This window comes from Pseudochaenichthys georgianus, chromosome 24 (assembly GCF_902827115.2).
Source record: "Pseudochaenichthys georgianus chromosome 24, fPseGeo1.2, whole genome shotgun sequence".
Classification (NCBI taxonomy): domain Eukaryota; kingdom Metazoa; phylum Chordata; class Actinopteri; order Perciformes; family Channichthyidae; genus Pseudochaenichthys; species Pseudochaenichthys georgianus.
In genome coordinates this window covers 19,022,084-19,040,604 of record NC_047526.1, presented here as the reverse complement: position 1 = coordinate 19,040,604, position 18,521 = coordinate 19,022,084, and the positions used below count along the sequence as shown (strand labels likewise).

At 40.7% G+C, this 18,521-nt stretch overlaps 1 protein-coding gene across 2 annotated transcripts; it reads right to left on the bottom strand.

Annotated features, from left to right (window-relative positions):
• Nucleotides 1–468: 468 nt before the first annotated feature.
• On the bottom strand, nucleotides 469–18,089 carry wdr26b (WD repeat domain 26b). Of its 2 annotated transcripts, none has more exons than XM_034075463.2 (14): nucleotides 17,469–18,089; nucleotides 15,353–15,452; nucleotides 14,132–14,188; nucleotides 11,760–11,896; nucleotides 9,358–9,455; nucleotides 9,077–9,257; nucleotides 8,677–8,815; nucleotides 6,859–6,999; nucleotides 6,386–6,505; nucleotides 5,592–5,737; nucleotides 4,750–4,828; nucleotides 4,489–4,618; nucleotides 4,099–4,293; nucleotides 469–3,932 (listed from the first exon to the last, which is right to left on the bottom strand). In XM_034075463.2, exons 1-14 carry the CDS (start codon nucleotides 17,771–17,773, stop codon nucleotides 3,907–3,909), a joined length of 1,854 nt encoding a protein of 617 aa, XP_033931354.1. In that variant the 5' UTR covers nucleotides 17,774–18,089; the 3' UTR covers nucleotides 469–3,906. The 2 variants fall into 2 exon arrangements, with proteins under 2 accessions (XP_033931354.1, XP_033931355.1); XM_034075464.2 differs by having other exon boundaries at nucleotides 9,101–9,257.
• Nucleotides 18,090–18,521: the final 432 nt, after the last annotated feature.

Sequence of the window (18,521 nt, the reverse complement as noted above, 5' to 3'; positions counted from 1 at the left end):
ACTATAGGCCTCTTGCCGTGCATTGTGCACATTTGGACTTTAACTTCTCTGTTAGAATACATCTTAATTTTGTTTTATTCTCAAATAAAGTGCTGTTATCGAATCCAATTTGAATACACCATTTTGCATATGGTACTTTTACTTCAGATACTTTAAGTACATTTCGATGCCAACACCTTTGTACTTTTAAGTAACATAGCCAAATACTTTTGTCTTCCTTTTTGGCTTTATTAGTTCAGGGTTCAATTCCTTTATTTATCCATTCATTATATAACTATTGTCTCTTATTTCCAGTAAATTTACTATAGGCTATGCCTAAGTATGTTTGGTATGTAAGTTTATTTTTGTTTTTACTTTGACCACAAGGTGGCACAATGTCACTGGTGACCCCTTGCTAGCACCCATGCCCTTTGCCACTTCTTCCTAAAGTTAATGTTTTGTGTAGTAATGCATGGCCAACAACAAGACTTACTCAAAATAACATCACTTTATTGGCAAATGTTCTTGTTATTCCTAATGGCATCATAGATTACCTCTTACCAGATTTGCTGGCTCCAGAAAATGCTTTCAAGACATTTAGAAATAAATGACTGAATACAAAGTAGAATTTTAACAGAAATTAAATCAATTTTTTCTCGGAGCCTTGGACACATGCTTTGACAAAAGCATTAATTCATGATTTCTGTATTTAAGAGAGAGAGATGGTTTTCTGCATGTCTGAAACTTTGTTCTTGGGGCCTTCACAATTTCCTGCCCCATCAAACTTCCATGGGCCTTTTTTTCAAAACCCTGAATGCTTTATTGAAAATATGCATACATAACACATTTCCTACACAACAATACAAAACAGTACAATCACTTTTGTAAATAACACATTGAACGCAAAGCCACACATCGCCCATTTCCTCTAAGAAAGATGCTACAGTAAGCCCTTAGTGTCCCCCACCCGGCCCCTCCCCACCACCTGAAATAAGACAGTTAAATCAAAAACAACTTTTTTCTGTAAACTCAGACAAAAGAAGAGTAGACACCAGGTTGCATACAGACATAGCATTTGAATGATGGGCTTTACGGAAACTCTTGTTGGGGTTTAGTGTGCGCGATTTGCTTCAAGTCTTCTGAAATAATGTCGGGAATGGAAGAGGAGTCCATTCTGCAATCCAGGAAATAAAGATGGAATTGTGAATTTCAGACCATGACACACATAAACCTACAAAAAACACCAGCGTGCCTCGAGTGATTTGGCTTTGATGAGGGTCAGATCCATCAAAAATGGCACACCAAGAGAGATGCTCCGCTCAAATACACAGACATGCGATGAATTAGAACTTCACATGAAGGAAACTCTTTAAAGGCGAGGTGTGGATAAGTTTGAACCTGATTTGATTGTAGGTAACACACTTTCTAATAAAAACTCCTCCCACTAAAGCTGGCATGGGTGTTACTGTGCATATTCATTTGTAAGAATAGTGGTGGATAAATGCAACTGAACACAAAGGAACGAACAAAACATAGATTATAAAAGAAAGATAACGGAGGGGGGGTTATGAAGACCACAAAATAAATGAGGACTCCAAATGTCTGGTTATATTTTAATATGATCATACAGGGATAGAGGTCAACCAAAAAAAAAAAAAAAAATGATATAATGTGAACAAAAAATTTAAGTAACAAAAAAGTTCAATAAAAACAGACAGAAAAGCACTGATTTTAAACATGTTTTACTGTATATCAGTCTGTAGCAAATAGTCATTACAAACCCTGAAAAAAGGGAGGAAGAAAGCTTTGAATGGTGCACTGACCACTGAATAACTTGGCTGGAGAGCAAAAAAAGGGAGGGGGTGTTAATGCTGAATTCTCTCTTAAACGCCATGTCTTACATGTGCGAGGTTTCCTTTTTATAACGTCTATAAGATGATCAGTCACTGCTTTTGGGTGCATAGAGGCGTAGTGAGGGTTCAAATCCTTTAGCAATCTCCAGTTAGGCTTTGAGTCTTTGCTAATGCGACCTTTTAAACCATCGGAACGAAGTGTGTTGACCATAAGGCTATGAGAAGCTTATGGATTTATGCCATTGCAGTAGAGCAAAAAAGACCACTGAAAGTGCAGGGGGGTGGGGGGGGGTTTCATACATACTGAAGGTCTGTGTGCAACTGTATGAACAGGAAGGCAGTTGTGTGTGAGTGTGTGTGTCTGTGTGTGTGATAAATTAGGATCACAGCACTCTCCAATGTGGGCTCAGAGAGTGGTTCTGCATGGTGCCTCTTCTCTCTAAAGCCATTCTATCTACTCGTCCAATAATAATAATTAACTTCTCCTAGGAAATGACCCATTGCAAATAACATGACAGATTTACAGCTTTTTTTTTAAAAACACGTCTCACTATTTAAATGACCTTTTTTCACCGCAGAGTCGATTGCCAATAACTCAGTGCCTTTCGAATGCCACGTGGTAAGGAGAAAAACTAATTCTAAAGTAAAAAATTAAAGCCCCGCATTAAAGAAAAGTGTTTTTTTCTTTTTTACAAAATGTCTCTCAAGTATTTTTTGTTCCACAGATAGAGGTCCCTATGGGGCTTTGGATAACTTAGAATTTTAAAATGCTCTTTACAATTTTACTATGGGATTAGGAGCATAGGGGAGGGGGGGTTAGAATTCTCTGCTGGTGTGAATTGAACAAGCATACAAAAAAAATAAAAAATAACGCGGCAACTACAACCTGCACCCACAAGTGTCAAGTCTCACACTAATGTGTGCATGCATAATCGCCTTCACTCACTCTCACACGCTCAAACCGAGGAGGGACAGCAGTCACCAAGGTGCAATCCGAATTCCACATGTGAAAGCATGTCTTGGGAGAAAAAGGGGGTAGTATGTGTCCCCAAGGTGGGAACACCACCTCAGCGGTGATATGTGACCTGTGGATCCCTTCGTCCATCTCCTCTTGGACAGATGTAACATGGTGGTGCTGTAGCTAGCTCAACAGAGGGGGATGGGGGGGGGCTGTCCTTGTTAGAAGTTAAATTAAGGAATAAAAAGTTTGTTTTCCTAATGTCCAGAAACACAAAGTGGAATCTCACGCTGGAGTTTTCCACGGGCACTACTTGAACTAAGATTCACCTCTTTAAATGAGAATTACGCTATGACTATCATAAAAAAAACTCCGACTTTTAGCATAGCCTTTTTTTTTGTGTGTGTTCTTTTGTCAGCTGGTTGAGTGTTTTTCTTATGGTGGATTTTTCAGCCTTTGTCCAACGAGTCGAATGCGAAGAATATAGCAAGAGCGTAGGGGGATTGGAAAACAGACATACAGAAGAGTCACTATATCCCCCCTTATGCAGGATCTTCCACCCAAAAACACCCCACCCATATCGATGGAGACATTATACAGGTAATGTGAGAGACAAACAGGCAGATGTAGTCCAATGATAGACGGCTGGTCTGCGAAGTCTGTCTGGACGCATCATGGGGACTTGATGTGCTCCGAGCTCCAGGTGGAGGTGGGTTTACTGGAAAACACTGCGAGGGCTCGTCATGTCCAGGGACCATGAGTCGAGATTTGGGGGGGGGGGGGGGGGGGGGGAACTTTTGAAGGAGGAACAGCCGTTACAGATCACCAGTGGATGGCTGCCGTATCCCCGCTGGTTTTCCTCTGGGTCAGGTTTTTGGACGAGGACCTGAAATTGTCCGTCATCACCTCCACCGTTTTTTGGGAGACAACGGCCAGTCAGGAGACACATTTTTCTCTCTTCTGTTTTCCTTTTTTTTTCTCTTGGGTGTTTTTTTCTTGTTTGTTATTCTCCTCTTTCTTCAGTTTGGTGTTGGATTTTATTTGCCCGATTTCGTTTTATTGTTGGGTTCTTGGATTGTGATCAGAGAGAGATGTCATCTGCTCCGTAAGTGACCATCAACTGTCCATGTTACTGCAGTTTTCTGAGAAGAAAGGAAAAGAGATTGGGTAAATAAAGACGTATAACAAGTTGTGAATTCCAGAATATCTAACACAACAGAAAGTGCAAAATCTCTCCTAACTCAAGTTTGAGTGTTTAAGTGAATAGTCTTGTGATTGCACTATGGGGAAACCAGATTGGGCATTTACCGTTGAGCCCGTCCGCCTCTTGTGAGTCGAGGAAGGGCGCAGGGCCCCAGACGCGCACTGTGCCGTCATCAGAGGCGGACGCCAAGAGTCCCGGGATGACCGGGTTCCAGCTCACACAGTTAACGGTGCGCGTGTGACCCGTTAGCTCAGCGATGGGAAGTTCACCTCGTCGGTGCCAGATGTACACTTTGTGGTCTGTGGAGAAGAGATTTAAAGGAAATAAAACCAGTGGCAGTGGAGATATTGTGAGAACACATGGATAATGTTACGGAAAACATAAACAATATTTAAGAGGACGCAAGATTCTTGACTCTTCAAAAGTCCACAGAAGGAAAATATGGTAATATAGTCTACAAATCAACAGTTATGGTGTTATTACTGTGACTCTACCTTCGCTGCCACTGGCAATGAAGTCTTCGTTGTGTCCTCCAAAGCAGGAGTGGATAGTGTAGAAGCCCTGGGTCACACCTTGGTATTTTCTCACCAGCACCCGGTCCTGAAGGTCCCACAGGTGCACTCCCTATGAAAACGTTGTCGAAGAAAGAATAGCCTTTAAGTGCTGAAACGTCTTGCATTGTGTTTTGCAGAAAAGTGCGCTTTAGTAGCGAATAAACCGATATTAGTGATGGCAGAGTTGGTCAGAAAGCTTACCTGAGTTGCTACATTTAACAAAGCTAATCTTCCGTTCTTTGAAACAGTAAAAGACATGATAGGGTGGTCCTCCTGGACTCTGTGAAGGACATGTAAACAAGGCACAAGCAGTCAGACATCTTATTAAATAATGGAAGTATACTAAATGTGTAGGACAATGAAGGAGACACTAAAGATGAATAAGGTAAATTAATATGTAACCAATACATATCATCAGGAAACTTCCCCAGTTGATTTCTTACGTAAAGAAGTATTATCTTATTGAATCTGTGCCAATTTGGATAAACTTTTTGTTGACATATTTTATTTCAATGGGTTTAATATTTGCACAGGGGGACATTTGAATACCTCTCATCAGAACATACTGTCAACAACCATAACAAAACCATCAGAATATAATGACATACATTTTGAAAGACACGACAGAGTAATAGGATAAACACTAATAAGAATCACCAAGAAATGTCCAGAGCTGGTTTCTTACCTTAAAATAAATATAAATCATAATATTATTAATATAAATACTGGGATGTAATAGAAGTTTTCTGAAGTGTTATGTTTAAATGTGCAATTGAGACATGATCTAGTTTTTGGTGTTCTTTGGAGAAATATACAGACACAAATACACAAAGAGAAGTAAAATAAGCACCTAAATGTGTTTTTGGGATAGTTTCTTGTCAGTAGTTTGAACGATGACATCAATTGTTTGTATTTAAAGAAAAACCTTAATTTTTGCCTTACCTCTATTTGCTAGCATTCATTAGCAACATGTTGTATTTTCGACTTCTAATTGAACCATATAGATATACCACAGAAAAGGAAATAGAAGGGCTGCCACATACATGTTTCTGTCTGTAAGGTCCTCGAAGTTGTACCCCCGGATACGTTGGTGTGTGTCGGAGGCCAGCACTGCTCTGCCGTCGCCCAGGCACCACAAGCACTGCACTCTGACGCCCTCCCAGGAGTCCAGCAAGTTACCGTCCAGGTCCTGAAAACAGAAAGCACCGACTTCAAAACTCATTCTCAACAGGGAGATGAAGACACGGACACAGTATGGCCTCCCTATTTAATCTGGTAGATGATCTTATTGCTTTTCGCAGTTTGCCAGCTTCTTAAATGAGGGTGGAACAGGTCCAAATGTTCATTTCAAGCTTACTGATATTGACAGACTTTATTAACTACACATAGACCTGGTCATGCACAACACACAGGCAACTAAATATGATAGAAAATAAAGATTTTGATGGGTTCATCAGGTTCATGGCTAGAAAAATCAATACACAGAAATATCTAATTATCTTGAAGTGGTCTGCTTAAGGTCAGCACAACACTTGAGCAGCAATATATATATATAAATATGTAAGACTCACATACAGTGACTAGCCCTTTTTTTGACGCCCTCACCTGCTTCCAGCATTGATTAAATACAGAGAGGATCCATAACTCTTTATATTTTATATTGTTTTTTTCTATAGAAAAAAAAAGAAAGTATATTTACTGTTGATGTGTATACTGTATATTTACAATATCTCAATTTGTGATCTAATTCTTGAAAGCAAAACGGACAGATAACATAGGAGCAGATTTACTGGTCCAAACACATCAAACTGTTCAGGTAAACAAGTCAGTCACTTACACACTGATAAAACTGCCCCCTCTGCCCTCCGGTGACGAAGCGCTTGCCGTCGGGGTTCCACGCCACACTGGTCAGACTGTCTTCATGGGACTGGGACATTTTGGTCCGCAGCTCCCCCGTCTGCTCATCGAGGGGATTGTCAGAGATAGTGGGAAAAACAGAAGAGGAGAGAAATATGGGGGGGGAAGGGAGACGGCAAGAAAAAACATTAAGTAGGAGCGGGGGAGGGGTGGATGAAAGCAAAGTAAAGGGGAGGGGAAGGTCATTGAGTACACACAGCCTACAGAGTATCTATGGGAGGCTTAAGTTCCGCTTGTTTACTGAATTTAAATTAGACCGCTCGAGCCTTTGACATCCATGCTTTAGTGCACTGAAAAATGTCCGGAGCTGGAGTAGGGAAACACGGTTGGCTAAGAGGTATCACAAGTATAGGATCATGCACTGTGGGGAGTGAAACGAAGGGGAAATGTTACCTGAACGTTCCAGAGCCACAGCTCGGAGCAGTCGTCAGGTCCACAGGCGATCAGGTACATGTCGTCCGGACTCCAGGCTAAGTAGGAGACGCCGTACGCGTGACCCTCAAGGGTCCGCAGCAGCTTTAACTGGTGGGTCTCCTACACAGAGACAAGAACAAGAGGTTAACGGTGAAATTAATTATTGTTTGTGGTGCGGCTAGGGTTGCACATTTATACACCAAAGTCATAGTGCATGAAGTTCCATGAAATTACAACGATTTGGGACGGCTCCAAAAGTAGATAACTGAGTCAAATCTGTGTGACAATTAGTTCCTCTTTCCATTTTAAATGCGGACTAAATTCAAACAAATATTTGAAAAGGTTTCCAACAAACATTAAAAGACCCTGGAGGAGAAGCCACTTCTGTGAAATGGACACAATTTATCTGGTAGATATGAGATAAACGGACTCCTACTTTTATAAAAACAGACACCAGTGTTCCTTACAAAAAGAGAAAACCAAATAAGGTAAATAAATCCAAGAAAATAACAGACTTCCTTTAAAGACCTAAGAGTAATAACTTCTATAAATAATATCTTGTAATCTAAGATGGAAATTAAAACAGTTCCAAACTTGTGTTTATTTGAATTAAATGTCATACTAAATTCTTAAAAAGTTATAAAAGTTCTTGGAAATGCCAAAAGAAACATGCCTGCAAATACCCAGGGGCCTCATTTATAAACGGTGCGTACGTTCAAAAGATGGCGCTCTGACCCATGACTCATGACCCATGCACAAAAACGGGAGAGACGAGAAAATGCGACACCGTTGGCAGAAGGAAGAATGGAGAGAAATGTGTGGAAATAATACCATAAATAAAATGTTACCTCTCATGTATCATATATGAAGAATTCATTTTCAAACATTGATTAAAGCCAATCTTAAAATGATTAAACAAACGCCTGTTTGAGACTCCTCAGTGCACACAAAAACATAACTTGGAGAAATAAATAAATACGGATATGTTATTTAAAACCACCTCGAATGTGTTGTCTTAATGTTATGAAATGTTTTCTCATAAATGATGCGGTAAGCAGGAGGACAGAATTACGTCTAAACTGACGCCGTTTTGCATTTCTATAGGTTGTAGATACGAGCATGGTTTTATATACTATCACGTTTAATAATGTTTTATGCCATTTGCTAAGACTTGATAAGTCGCCCGTAAAACACAGGAGGTATGGAAGCTGGGGTCTCCTGTCCCCGGCACAAACACACTGACACACTGCCTGAGGAAGGCTATGTGTATTTTGTCATTAACCTTTTTCGGACCACTTATTTATCTGTTTTGGTGACGATCCGACCTCCATGCTGCTACTCTGGTTCAAACTGCATCCACAAAACAATGTGATTTATCTCCACCTTCCCAAAAGAACCAAAATCTGACACGGTGTGAGATGTCTTTTTTAGCTGTTCTGTCGTCATTTCCTGCGATCTCCTTCATGCAGTCAGTCAAAATGATTATAATACGGGGCGTTTCTTTGACTATTTATAGGCAAATATGGGCGTTACGTGAAGCTCGCATTTCAAGTTGATTGTGATTTATAAAAAGGGAAACGTCCTACGCCGGTACGCAGTGTTTTATGAATCGGAAAATGTCTGTGCGTATTTATTTGCTTTGTCCTACGTAAGCAACCTTCCCACGTGAATCCTACGCAAGGCTTTATAAATGAGGCCCCAGGCCACACAATTCCTGCAGGATTATTTTAGCTGTGGACAAGGTCAGAGAAAGTAAAAGCAGCATGTCTATTTTCAGAAGTTATTTATTGCACTTACCGGGTCCACTTGCCAAATGATGACCGTAGTGTCTTTGGAGCCAGTGGCTAGTTTGGTGCCGTCATTTGAGAATTTGCAGAACCACACCTCGTTACAGTGCTCTGTGAGAATCTGTTGGGTGTAACAGGGGAACTGCTTCCTGTGTTACGGAGAGAAAATCTTCATTGTGTGAGTCTGAAACAGCAGCTTCCATCAGCTTATATCTCAAGTCATTAAATGCACAGCAATGATAAGAATAGAAGAAGAGCAGTGCAGCCATAAACAGATGCTGAGGGCAAGACATAAAAGGAATAAGACTTCAGACACAGAAGACAAACACAAAGCAAGCGTTTCAGTGCTTATGCCTCTACAGGAGGTCAACTGATACATAAATATAAGATGCTGCAGTATGATCATTTACCAGTGAGGGCTATGCAGTACAGACCTGCTGCAGACATGATCGAGGAGGAGAGAGACCGAGTCCAGACTGCTGTCCAGCTTTGTGTTGTGATAGAGGCAGCGGTCCCTCTGCAGCTCCACAGCTTGCCGCAGCAGCGTCTGCATCCTCCGAGGGGGCAGCATCACAGAAGGTGGCAGGTACGCTACAAAGAGAGATAAAGGAAGACACGTGGGTTATGTATATAGTGGCAATGCAGTCAGGAATATGTGTGTGAGCTCTAGGGTCGATAAATGTCTCCTCACTCTGTAGTTTGTCCAGCAGTCGGCAGCGTGAGGCGGTGCCCTTGCCCTCCCACTCTGCCTTAGCCTTCAGGTCCTCAGCATGGCTGCACATTAGGTACCTGCAGGAGGACACAAGCACACCGCTCAGAAATAAAAACACAAACATTGAAATGACCATCACAACAAAAATAAAAAACAAACAAGTTATATTTTGATAAGAACAAGAACACAAACTAGTATTAAACTATTCATATAAGGAGGGGACAATGCCACATTTCCATTGCATGCTAGCACCCAGCTTGACTTGGTTTTTTTGTAGGTAATTTTCTTGATTTATTTTTCCACTGCAGATAGTACCCTCTTAGGTAGGCAAGGCAAGGCAAGTTTATTTATATAGCACCTTTCAACACAAGTGCTTTACAAAAAACGAAAGACATTAAGAAAATGGCATTTAAAATCAGTCATTAAAAAGAAAAGATAATAAAATAAACATTAAAAGAAAAAATACATGGATAAAAGTTACAGTGCAGTTTAAGATGTGAATAGTTCAATTAAAAGCAGCGGCAAAAAGAAAAGTCTTCAGTCTGGATTTAAAAGTAGTCAGAGTTGCAGCGGACCTGCAGGTTTCTGGGAGTTTGTTCCAGATATTTGGAGCATAATAACTGAACGCTGCTTCTCCATGTTTAGTTCTGACTCTGGGGACAGAAAGCTGACCAGTCCCTGAAGACCTGAGAGATCTGGATGGTTCATAAATTAGCAGGAGGTCAGAAATGTATTTTGGGCCAGGTAGGGATACTCTTAGCTAAATGTTCATCGTGATGGCACGCGAAACAAGTGGTGTGTTCCTTCATTGAGACTTTCAACTGCAATTAAACAGAAAAAACGTCTGCACTTTAATAAAACACACCACAACGTGTGAATAATAATAAATAAATGTATAGCTGCTATTGACAGTAGCTTAGCTGTTGAATAATGTCTGGTTTGTGTCAATTCTCTATGACCAATCAGTGGTCTGCAGTGTTATTACTTCACCTTCTCACTCGACTCGAGGTAAACAAAAAAAGTTTCAGGTACTGTTAAAAACTTTAGCCAATTGGAAACAAAAAAGAACCTCTCCAAGCTAGTTGAGCCGTGCCAAACCATAGTATGCAGTGAAAATGTGGCTACTAATGAAGTACTATATCACCAACAGACTGAATACAAACAAACATTGAATGAAAGTTCTAGACGTGTGAAAGGCAGTTTTTGTTTTAGGAACTAGCTCTCAGAAAATGTAAAGACAGAGTCAAGGACACATTCTGACGCAGCTGATTGATCAGGCTAAGACAGCTGACGGATCAATAGATTACACTGAGTGACAGTCTGTTACCACAAACAGGCTTGTCGGCAGTGTAAGGGTGATCAATACAAACTAATTGATTAGGTAATGGATCACAGGAATGTGTTTGGGCACCACGTATGGATCCGACCAGGGATTAGAGGATCCTTCAGCTACTGACACCTTTAGAGTGTATGCCAGAGGAGGGTACAATTATTAACTAAAGATCATGGATAAATATTGAGACAAGCCATTGATTTTAACATGCTGGGTAAGCAATCTCCATAAGCACAGTTAGGACAAAAACAAGAGCTGGGGTAAATACTAGGGATGTAACGATACCAAAAACTCACGGTACAATAATATCGCGATAAAAAGTCCACGGTACGATATTTATCGCGATATTGAAAAATAAAGAAAAAAATGTGAATTTTTGTTTTGTTTTACTTGCATGTTTTTTCTTTATTAAATAATAAATCTGGAAAATATATATGCTTTGGCCATGGGTAACAGCAGTGGGTAAAACTGTGCATTGTCTCTCCAGCACTTCAAAAACAATACAGTTTTTACCAAGAAGGTGAGGCTTATTGACAGGGCGAGATATAAATATACAGTTGGTACTTGTCACTGTCTCTAGGTATGTACATGTAGCCCTGTAAATACGATGTCCTTTTGTGTTATCTGTTGTTTTATGTTCATGTTGTAACCTACTTGCTGCCATGTTGGACAGGTCTCCCTTGAAAAAGAGATTGATGATCTCAATGGGACCATCTGGTTGAATAAAGGTTTTATAAAAAAAAAAATGTAAAAAAAATATCGCGGTATATTTTGTCTGTCTCACGACGGTATTGAGACATTTATTTACCGCGATATCGCAATATTCGATATATCGTTACATCCCTAGTAAATACTGAAGCTAGTTCTTAAAGACCACATGACTATTATCAATAATGACACTTTCCCTGACTGTAGAAGATAAATACCCAATCAACATATCAATTTTATGGTGAATTTGACTGGTTTGAACTGTTACTGAGTTTGTAGATGTGTCTGGTAGACCGGTTGGACTCGGATGACTGTTATGACACAGAATCAAACTTCGTACCCGCTAAGTACGTGGATGCGATCTGTGTTGTACTTGAGGGGCGTCAGCTCTCCCCGGAGCACCTGCAGAGCCTCCAGGACTTTACCATCCTCCAGATATTCTAGGTACTTCTGTTGCAGCAGCAAGAACTTCATACGCTGAGGAGAGGAAGAGATACATAAGTACAGAGAAGATCATTTATAAAAAAATACAAAGGAAAGAAGAAAATAATAACAACTAATCTTAGACAACGGTGTTAGGTTTGCCTGTGATAATGATAAGAACAATAGAAGCTAGTACCCACAATTATAGAAGGACATAAAAAGCTTTGATTAGCGAACAAAACTCAAAATAGTGATAGCATTGTGCAGACATAATTTACACATGAAACCAATGTCAATAAGGTTATGACGATAGCCTTCTTCCTTTATATGGAAGACCATTAACAAGTGTTTACAGAGTCTCTTATCTCAGGTCCCCAGTAGGAGCTGAAGTACAGTTAAATGTACCACCCAATAACATGAAAAACACTCGCCCACAAAAAGTCTACAAATAAAGAGTGACAGAATACACACAGTACAGCTCCTAAAGTAGACCTGCTAAATAAGTAAACTGGCAACTAGAACGGCAGAGAAAAAATAAATGTTGACAATGACAACAAAACCTGCTACAACTCAAGACCTAAAATGGCTACCCATGTTATACAGCTGAAAATCAACAGCTGCAGCCATTTGGTCAATAACCCAGCTGGTGAAGGCAGTTAAACCAACTCCTGACACAGAGCAGCAGCTTCTTGATTGAGACACACAGTACTGTTTTTGAAGCATATCTTGTCTGCTAATTAGCATGCTACGTGGGGCTGATTAGCCAGAGCTAAGTCCCATTTCCAACTAATATGATGCAGTGTGTACCATTTTAGAAATATAGTATACAGTATACATTTTGGTAGTTGGTATAATATACACAATGCATGAATAAGTTGTTTTAACAGCACATAATACAAGCCTTCCAAACGGCTTATTATGATATCTGCAGGTTTTTTCTTCAAAAAACTGTTTATTTTTTCAAACATTTTGTTCGAGCCATAGTTTTACCATCCATTGTTAGTTAGGGTTGCCTTTTTCCCTTGGTATGCAATGCATTGTGGGACAACAATTGTAGCTTAATGCCACACTCAGAAATAATACAAAATTGGCAGGCATACTTTAATCTATGAGAAGTTAGAGCACCTAAGATTAAAACAAAATTCAATTTGGAAGAAGTACATATTCAAATTGGGATATAGCAATGGCAATACTCTTGCAGTAACACCCAAATTAAAAGTGGTTTTAAAATTCTTATAACAATGGAATTCCTGATAGTAATTATTTTAAAGGTCCCATGTCATGCTTTCCGGTTATGACCCGTCCCCTTGTGTGTTATGTAGCTTTTTCTGCATGTAAACTGTCTGCAAAGTCCCAAACCCTCAAAGTACACCCTGTAGCGAGTACAACTCTAACACAGAAAAGACGTGTCTATGCTGCCCCAGAACGCCTCGTTGGAGATTTCTCTTTTTCCATTGTTTACTTCCTGAGTATAGTGACGTGACCATACACAGGTCCAAATGGACCAATCCGTGGAGCTCCTCACACACACACACACTCACTCAGCCTTATCTTTTCTCAGCAGCAGCTCCGTGGATCTCCACTCAGTTTGCCACACACATTTCTGGTTGCTAACAAACGCCATTGTAACACATAAACACACATCAGAGCACAGTGGTCTCATAGGGAGGGGGGGGGGGCAGGAGCTCCAACAAGGCGTGTAGGACAGAGAGTGTACATATACTATACAGAGATGCTGTATGAGAAAACCAATGTGATTTTGGAACATTGAACAATGTAAATCTATTCTAGTAGACCTCAACAATGGAATTATGATCAGTAGAAATGGCCATGACATGGGACCTTTAATACACACATAACAAATTAAGATTTTCAAGTATCCATTTATATGTTTAATTAAAATTGATTGTGACAATGATATATAATAAATAAGATATTTAAACATTTAAAAAGGAACTTGTCAGTTATCTTCAGTGGACAATGTGTACAAAGGAGAAACATATGTTTTCTGTGCTTTAATTTCTTTGTTATTAATATACTGTATCTTATATCAGTAGAGCTCTAGATACATATAATATATTAATAAAGATAATAGGCCTATTTGATTCTATTAGGTTTAATTAGCGGTTTGCTTGAAATCCCTAATAGTAACGCGGTGTCCGTACTGCAGCTATACTTTGCGAGGCGTCATCCAGAACGTGTGAGCTTTCAGTGAACCTGCATTATAACGGTAACTATTCGAGAACCTCCAGACTGGCCGTCATTCAGTTCAGTTGAAGGGGAGCTTACCACAATGGCATTGGGAGAATGCATCAGTGCTCTCAGCTCATTGAGATCATTCTCAGCCTGGATCAAAACAAAGGGAGGGTGATGGAGGGGAGAGAGAGAGAAATGGTTAGCTCAGCAGTTTCCATGCATACACAGAAAAAAAACACATGAGCGGTAATACAGTTCTTGTGCTCACTTCCTTGTTCAAGATGATTGAAAATCGACTTCACCAACGGACTGATGTCTATATGCTGTGATAACATTCTAAATTGTATAACACCCGTCACAAAAAACGATTTCCCTGATCCATGATTGGTTATTGGAGAGTACAAACCAATTCCACCACAATCAAAAAATAAACCACCGTTTGGCTCAACGCTGGTGTTCATTTTCAGTCCTGCAGTTTTGGCTTAGGATAATTATTCCAGAGGACACACAAGGCCATTTGTAATAAGACGTGTGCTTCAATAGGCTCCAATATGTTGAAATGAGTCATCTCTAGTGATAGAAGGGTAATCAAGCCGAGTGTAGATTTAGGAGCCAATAGCGCCAACACGTTTTCCAATGTGCTAATATAAACCTGATGATTTTGCGATATCTAAATGATCATCCTAATGGAGCCCTGACAACATGCTGCAATAATGCCTGGCTATGATTATAGTGTTCTGATAAACCATTATTGTGATCTTGAATTAAAAAAAATGGGCAGAGATTGGGATGTGTGCCTTGTTATGTTGCTATAAAAATTACAGAAATGGTTTCTTAGAGTAGGCTTTAAAATAATGTACTGTTACATAATAATTCAAGACCCGGTGAGTAACCACCTGAAGTCAGATTTTTCCCTGAGCTAAACATTAGTATTGAAAGTAGCCGATTAAATGTTTTGTCAAATATAATACATGATGCGTAATACATTAATTATATGCAAGACTCGAGTAAAGAAAGCTATGCGCTCTGTAATTTCTAGTTTAGGTGACAAATGGCACTTCAACAGTAAGATCTGTTGGTCAGTAAAATAGTTTAATTGGTACTCATAAAAAAAATAGTATGAGTTTCTACAACTGGGGCCACTTAGTTTATGCTTTCCAAACAGGAATCATGTTTGCTTTTGCCTATTCATATGAGACAATCTTCACAAATAAATGTAATGGAAGAAGTTCAGTACAGACAACAGATCACTAGGAAGTTCCCCTGTTTATTCATGTGCGTGCCATTATGTAACCACGGTAACCCAAAACCAACCTTGTCCCACTCCCCCTCCATGACGTGGTTGCGGAACTTGGTAGCGGAGGAGTGTTCCAGTCTGCAGCCCGATTCCTGCATCAGCAGGTCCACTGTCTGACTGCAGAGACACAGAGAGGGGAGGGGCAGACAAAGTTAGGCTGTAATATAGACACAAGACAGGTAGAATGAGAGAAAGGAGAGGGTAGCTTTCAAATGAAAATACAATGACGAATTCAACTTAAGATTTAAGTGGCAAGATAAGGATTTGGGGATTTAAGGAGCAATTCTGGACGTTAAAAAAAATGGGAGCTCATCAGTCTAGTGAAAAAGTAAGCTCATGATTAAATTAAGTGCAAATTCTAAGCAGATCACCCAACTTATTTTGATTATCGTATCACCTTTGACATTTCATCACTGTGACTCAGCCATGTTTACCAAAAGTAAATAGGCGAGTAGTTTGGAGATCAGCAATTTAACACTCCAACAGCAATAGCGTCAGTAGCTGACAATAGAAAGAAAGCAATGTCATGGCCAACAGTGTCTGGAGAAAGCCAGCCCCCTGCAGGTATGAGGATTATTTGTGTACAGTGGGCTCGCTAACATAAACAGAGCCTCCACTGCAGTTGACATCATCCTCTCAGTCAACCATGAATAACCATCTGTCCAAACACCACCTCTGTGCTAAAACACAAATAAGACTGCCGAGATGTGAGCGAGAGAGATAATGAAAGTGGGTTTGGGATGGGGGTGGTGGACACCTTCAGCATGATGACATCATCCTCAGGTATCAATGGAGTGGCGCAGCAGCAGCTCTGTGGTGAGCCTCTCATCCAGCTGGCTGCTACACTGATTTATCTTGCATTGAAATGTAGAGGCTCTTCTCCAGTCCATTCAATGTCATGCCCCCCCCCCTCCCTGACCCAGCCTCTTTGTAAATATAGCGATGTGTTTTATAATGGCTTTTTAAACACTTTCTCAGCTGGATACCAGAGATATGCGGATGTCAGTGACTACTAATGCCACATTGAAGAGGAGGGCTACCTTTCTTGAAAACCCCATAGTGCTAAAATTAGATTAAACACAGCGTTTCCATGTGAAAGAGCTGGTAGAAAGTGCATTCTTCAGCCGCCATGAAACCAACAGATTCTGCTCAATACAGATCCAACTGTCGCCTACGGTATCGACTGCTGTCTTTAAATAAAAACACACGCGTCAGTATTTGTTACAGACTCTTGACACGATGCTCCAACACGGTGACAGCGACATAAAAATACATACATGACGCTAGAGAGGAAGTTATGATGATCGTGAGATAGTTGCACAAAACGGCGATTAATGTGATCAATTTAACAACTTGACAAAATGACAGCCCAGGATGTGCAAACGGTGCATGTGAATTACTAAAATAACCAGGACAGTTTTCATAACCATGCTAGTTATAACAGTGTGGCCGACCTATTAATGATCCTCCCACACGGTCTTGCAAGAACCATATTGTTTTTCCCGAGCTGGAAAATTAAGAAAACCACCATCGGGGCAAAAACCGACGTTGACAAACCGCACATTAACATTTCCTCCGCATTTTCCTTGCAATAGCATCAAAACGCAAACACGTACACGGCAAACTCGATAATCCTGCTTGTGTACTTAATAAAGAAGCTAAATCAACGTTAACCATTAGCATGACATTATGCTTGACAAACCATAACATAGATCTTTAAATAACGTTAGATGATGTAATGCATTTGTGCAAAAACGATTAAACGCTTCATGGTGTAAATGACATATAACACTACTTAAACGATGGATGGATGTGTTAGGGAGACAAATGTCAAGCTTTGTTTTATTTTTGTGTAAAGGTTTAATGTCAGGACATAGCAACCTAAGCGCAGGCTAATGCTGCTAGCTTCCAAGCTAACTGTTATTGTGCAAGATGGACCCCTTCTTTCTACCAACTGCCGAGCTCACAGGCTAACTGCCCCATCCCCCCATGTTTGTGTCTGTCAGCGCACTAACAGCGCTTTTACCATCTGTTGTTTCACTCGAAACACACGTTATGTAGATTAAACTTCACATGTTCAACACTAACACTAACTGTAGATGCTCTATTTTCCTCCACTTTGAATAAACTTACTTCAGCCCTAGTCCGTGGAGATGTTGCCCTATTAATCGGATGACATCTTCCTCCGCTTGCGATAGTCGTTTTTTCTTTTTCAGAGAACCGACCTCCGAGCCCGAAGCCGTAGGGGCCGCCGAAGTCCCCGAACCAGGCCCAGTTGCAGACCCATTACTGGTACCGACACCATTCCCGTTGTCTGTGCTGGAGAGGAGCCCATTGGAGTGGGTTCCACCAGCCGTCGATGACTCCCCGTTTTGTGCGCTGTTTAGGCAGGAAAGATCTGTAGATTCCTGTCCCTGTCCTGCACCGTTTGACTGCATACTGCTGCTGAGGTTGTTGACAACACTTCGGTTAAAGTGGATGGCTGAGGTGGCTTGAGAGTGTGGAGAATGAGTAGCAAGTCCTAAGACAATTCCGGAGAGGCCTGTTACAACTGCGGAAGCCCCGGGCTCTCCTGCTCCCTCCGCCGCCGAGGCTCGGTGCTTCTTCCGCGGGGGCGGCGACGCTCCGCCGGTGTCCGAGTCGGAGGAGGAGGAAGCGGAGGCCAGAGTTTCCTCACCGAGAGCGGCCGTGGTTAGAAGCCGGCGGAGCTCCGGGTGGGAAATGAAGGTTAAGCTTCCAGATTTGAGGCCTCGTTGTCGGGCTCAGAGCGGACTGTCACTGTGCGAGCGCTGTCAGTTAGCCCGTTTTTGTTGTTGTTTCTCTCAAAACAGCTGCAGCTCTAATGGAGTGCTGACGCTCTGACGTGACCGGAAATTCCTACACTACCAAGCTTCCGGGTAGAATTATAATCACTGGGTGGCGCATGAGAACCTAGTTAGCATAATAAGTAACTGAAAACAATGAAACATCACATTAAAATTCATTTGAATGTCTCCAGAGACTTGAATTTAACTCATCCGCTATTTAAAAATTACCATATTGTCTACAGGTGGGATTTCTTTCTCTCCTAACAAACTGCCTACAGCTCAATAAATCTTACATCCCTAAATTAATATCCTCCAAGAATAGACTAAAATATAATGTAGGTAAAGGGTTTTTGATCTTGGCTAAACATTAGACTTTAGC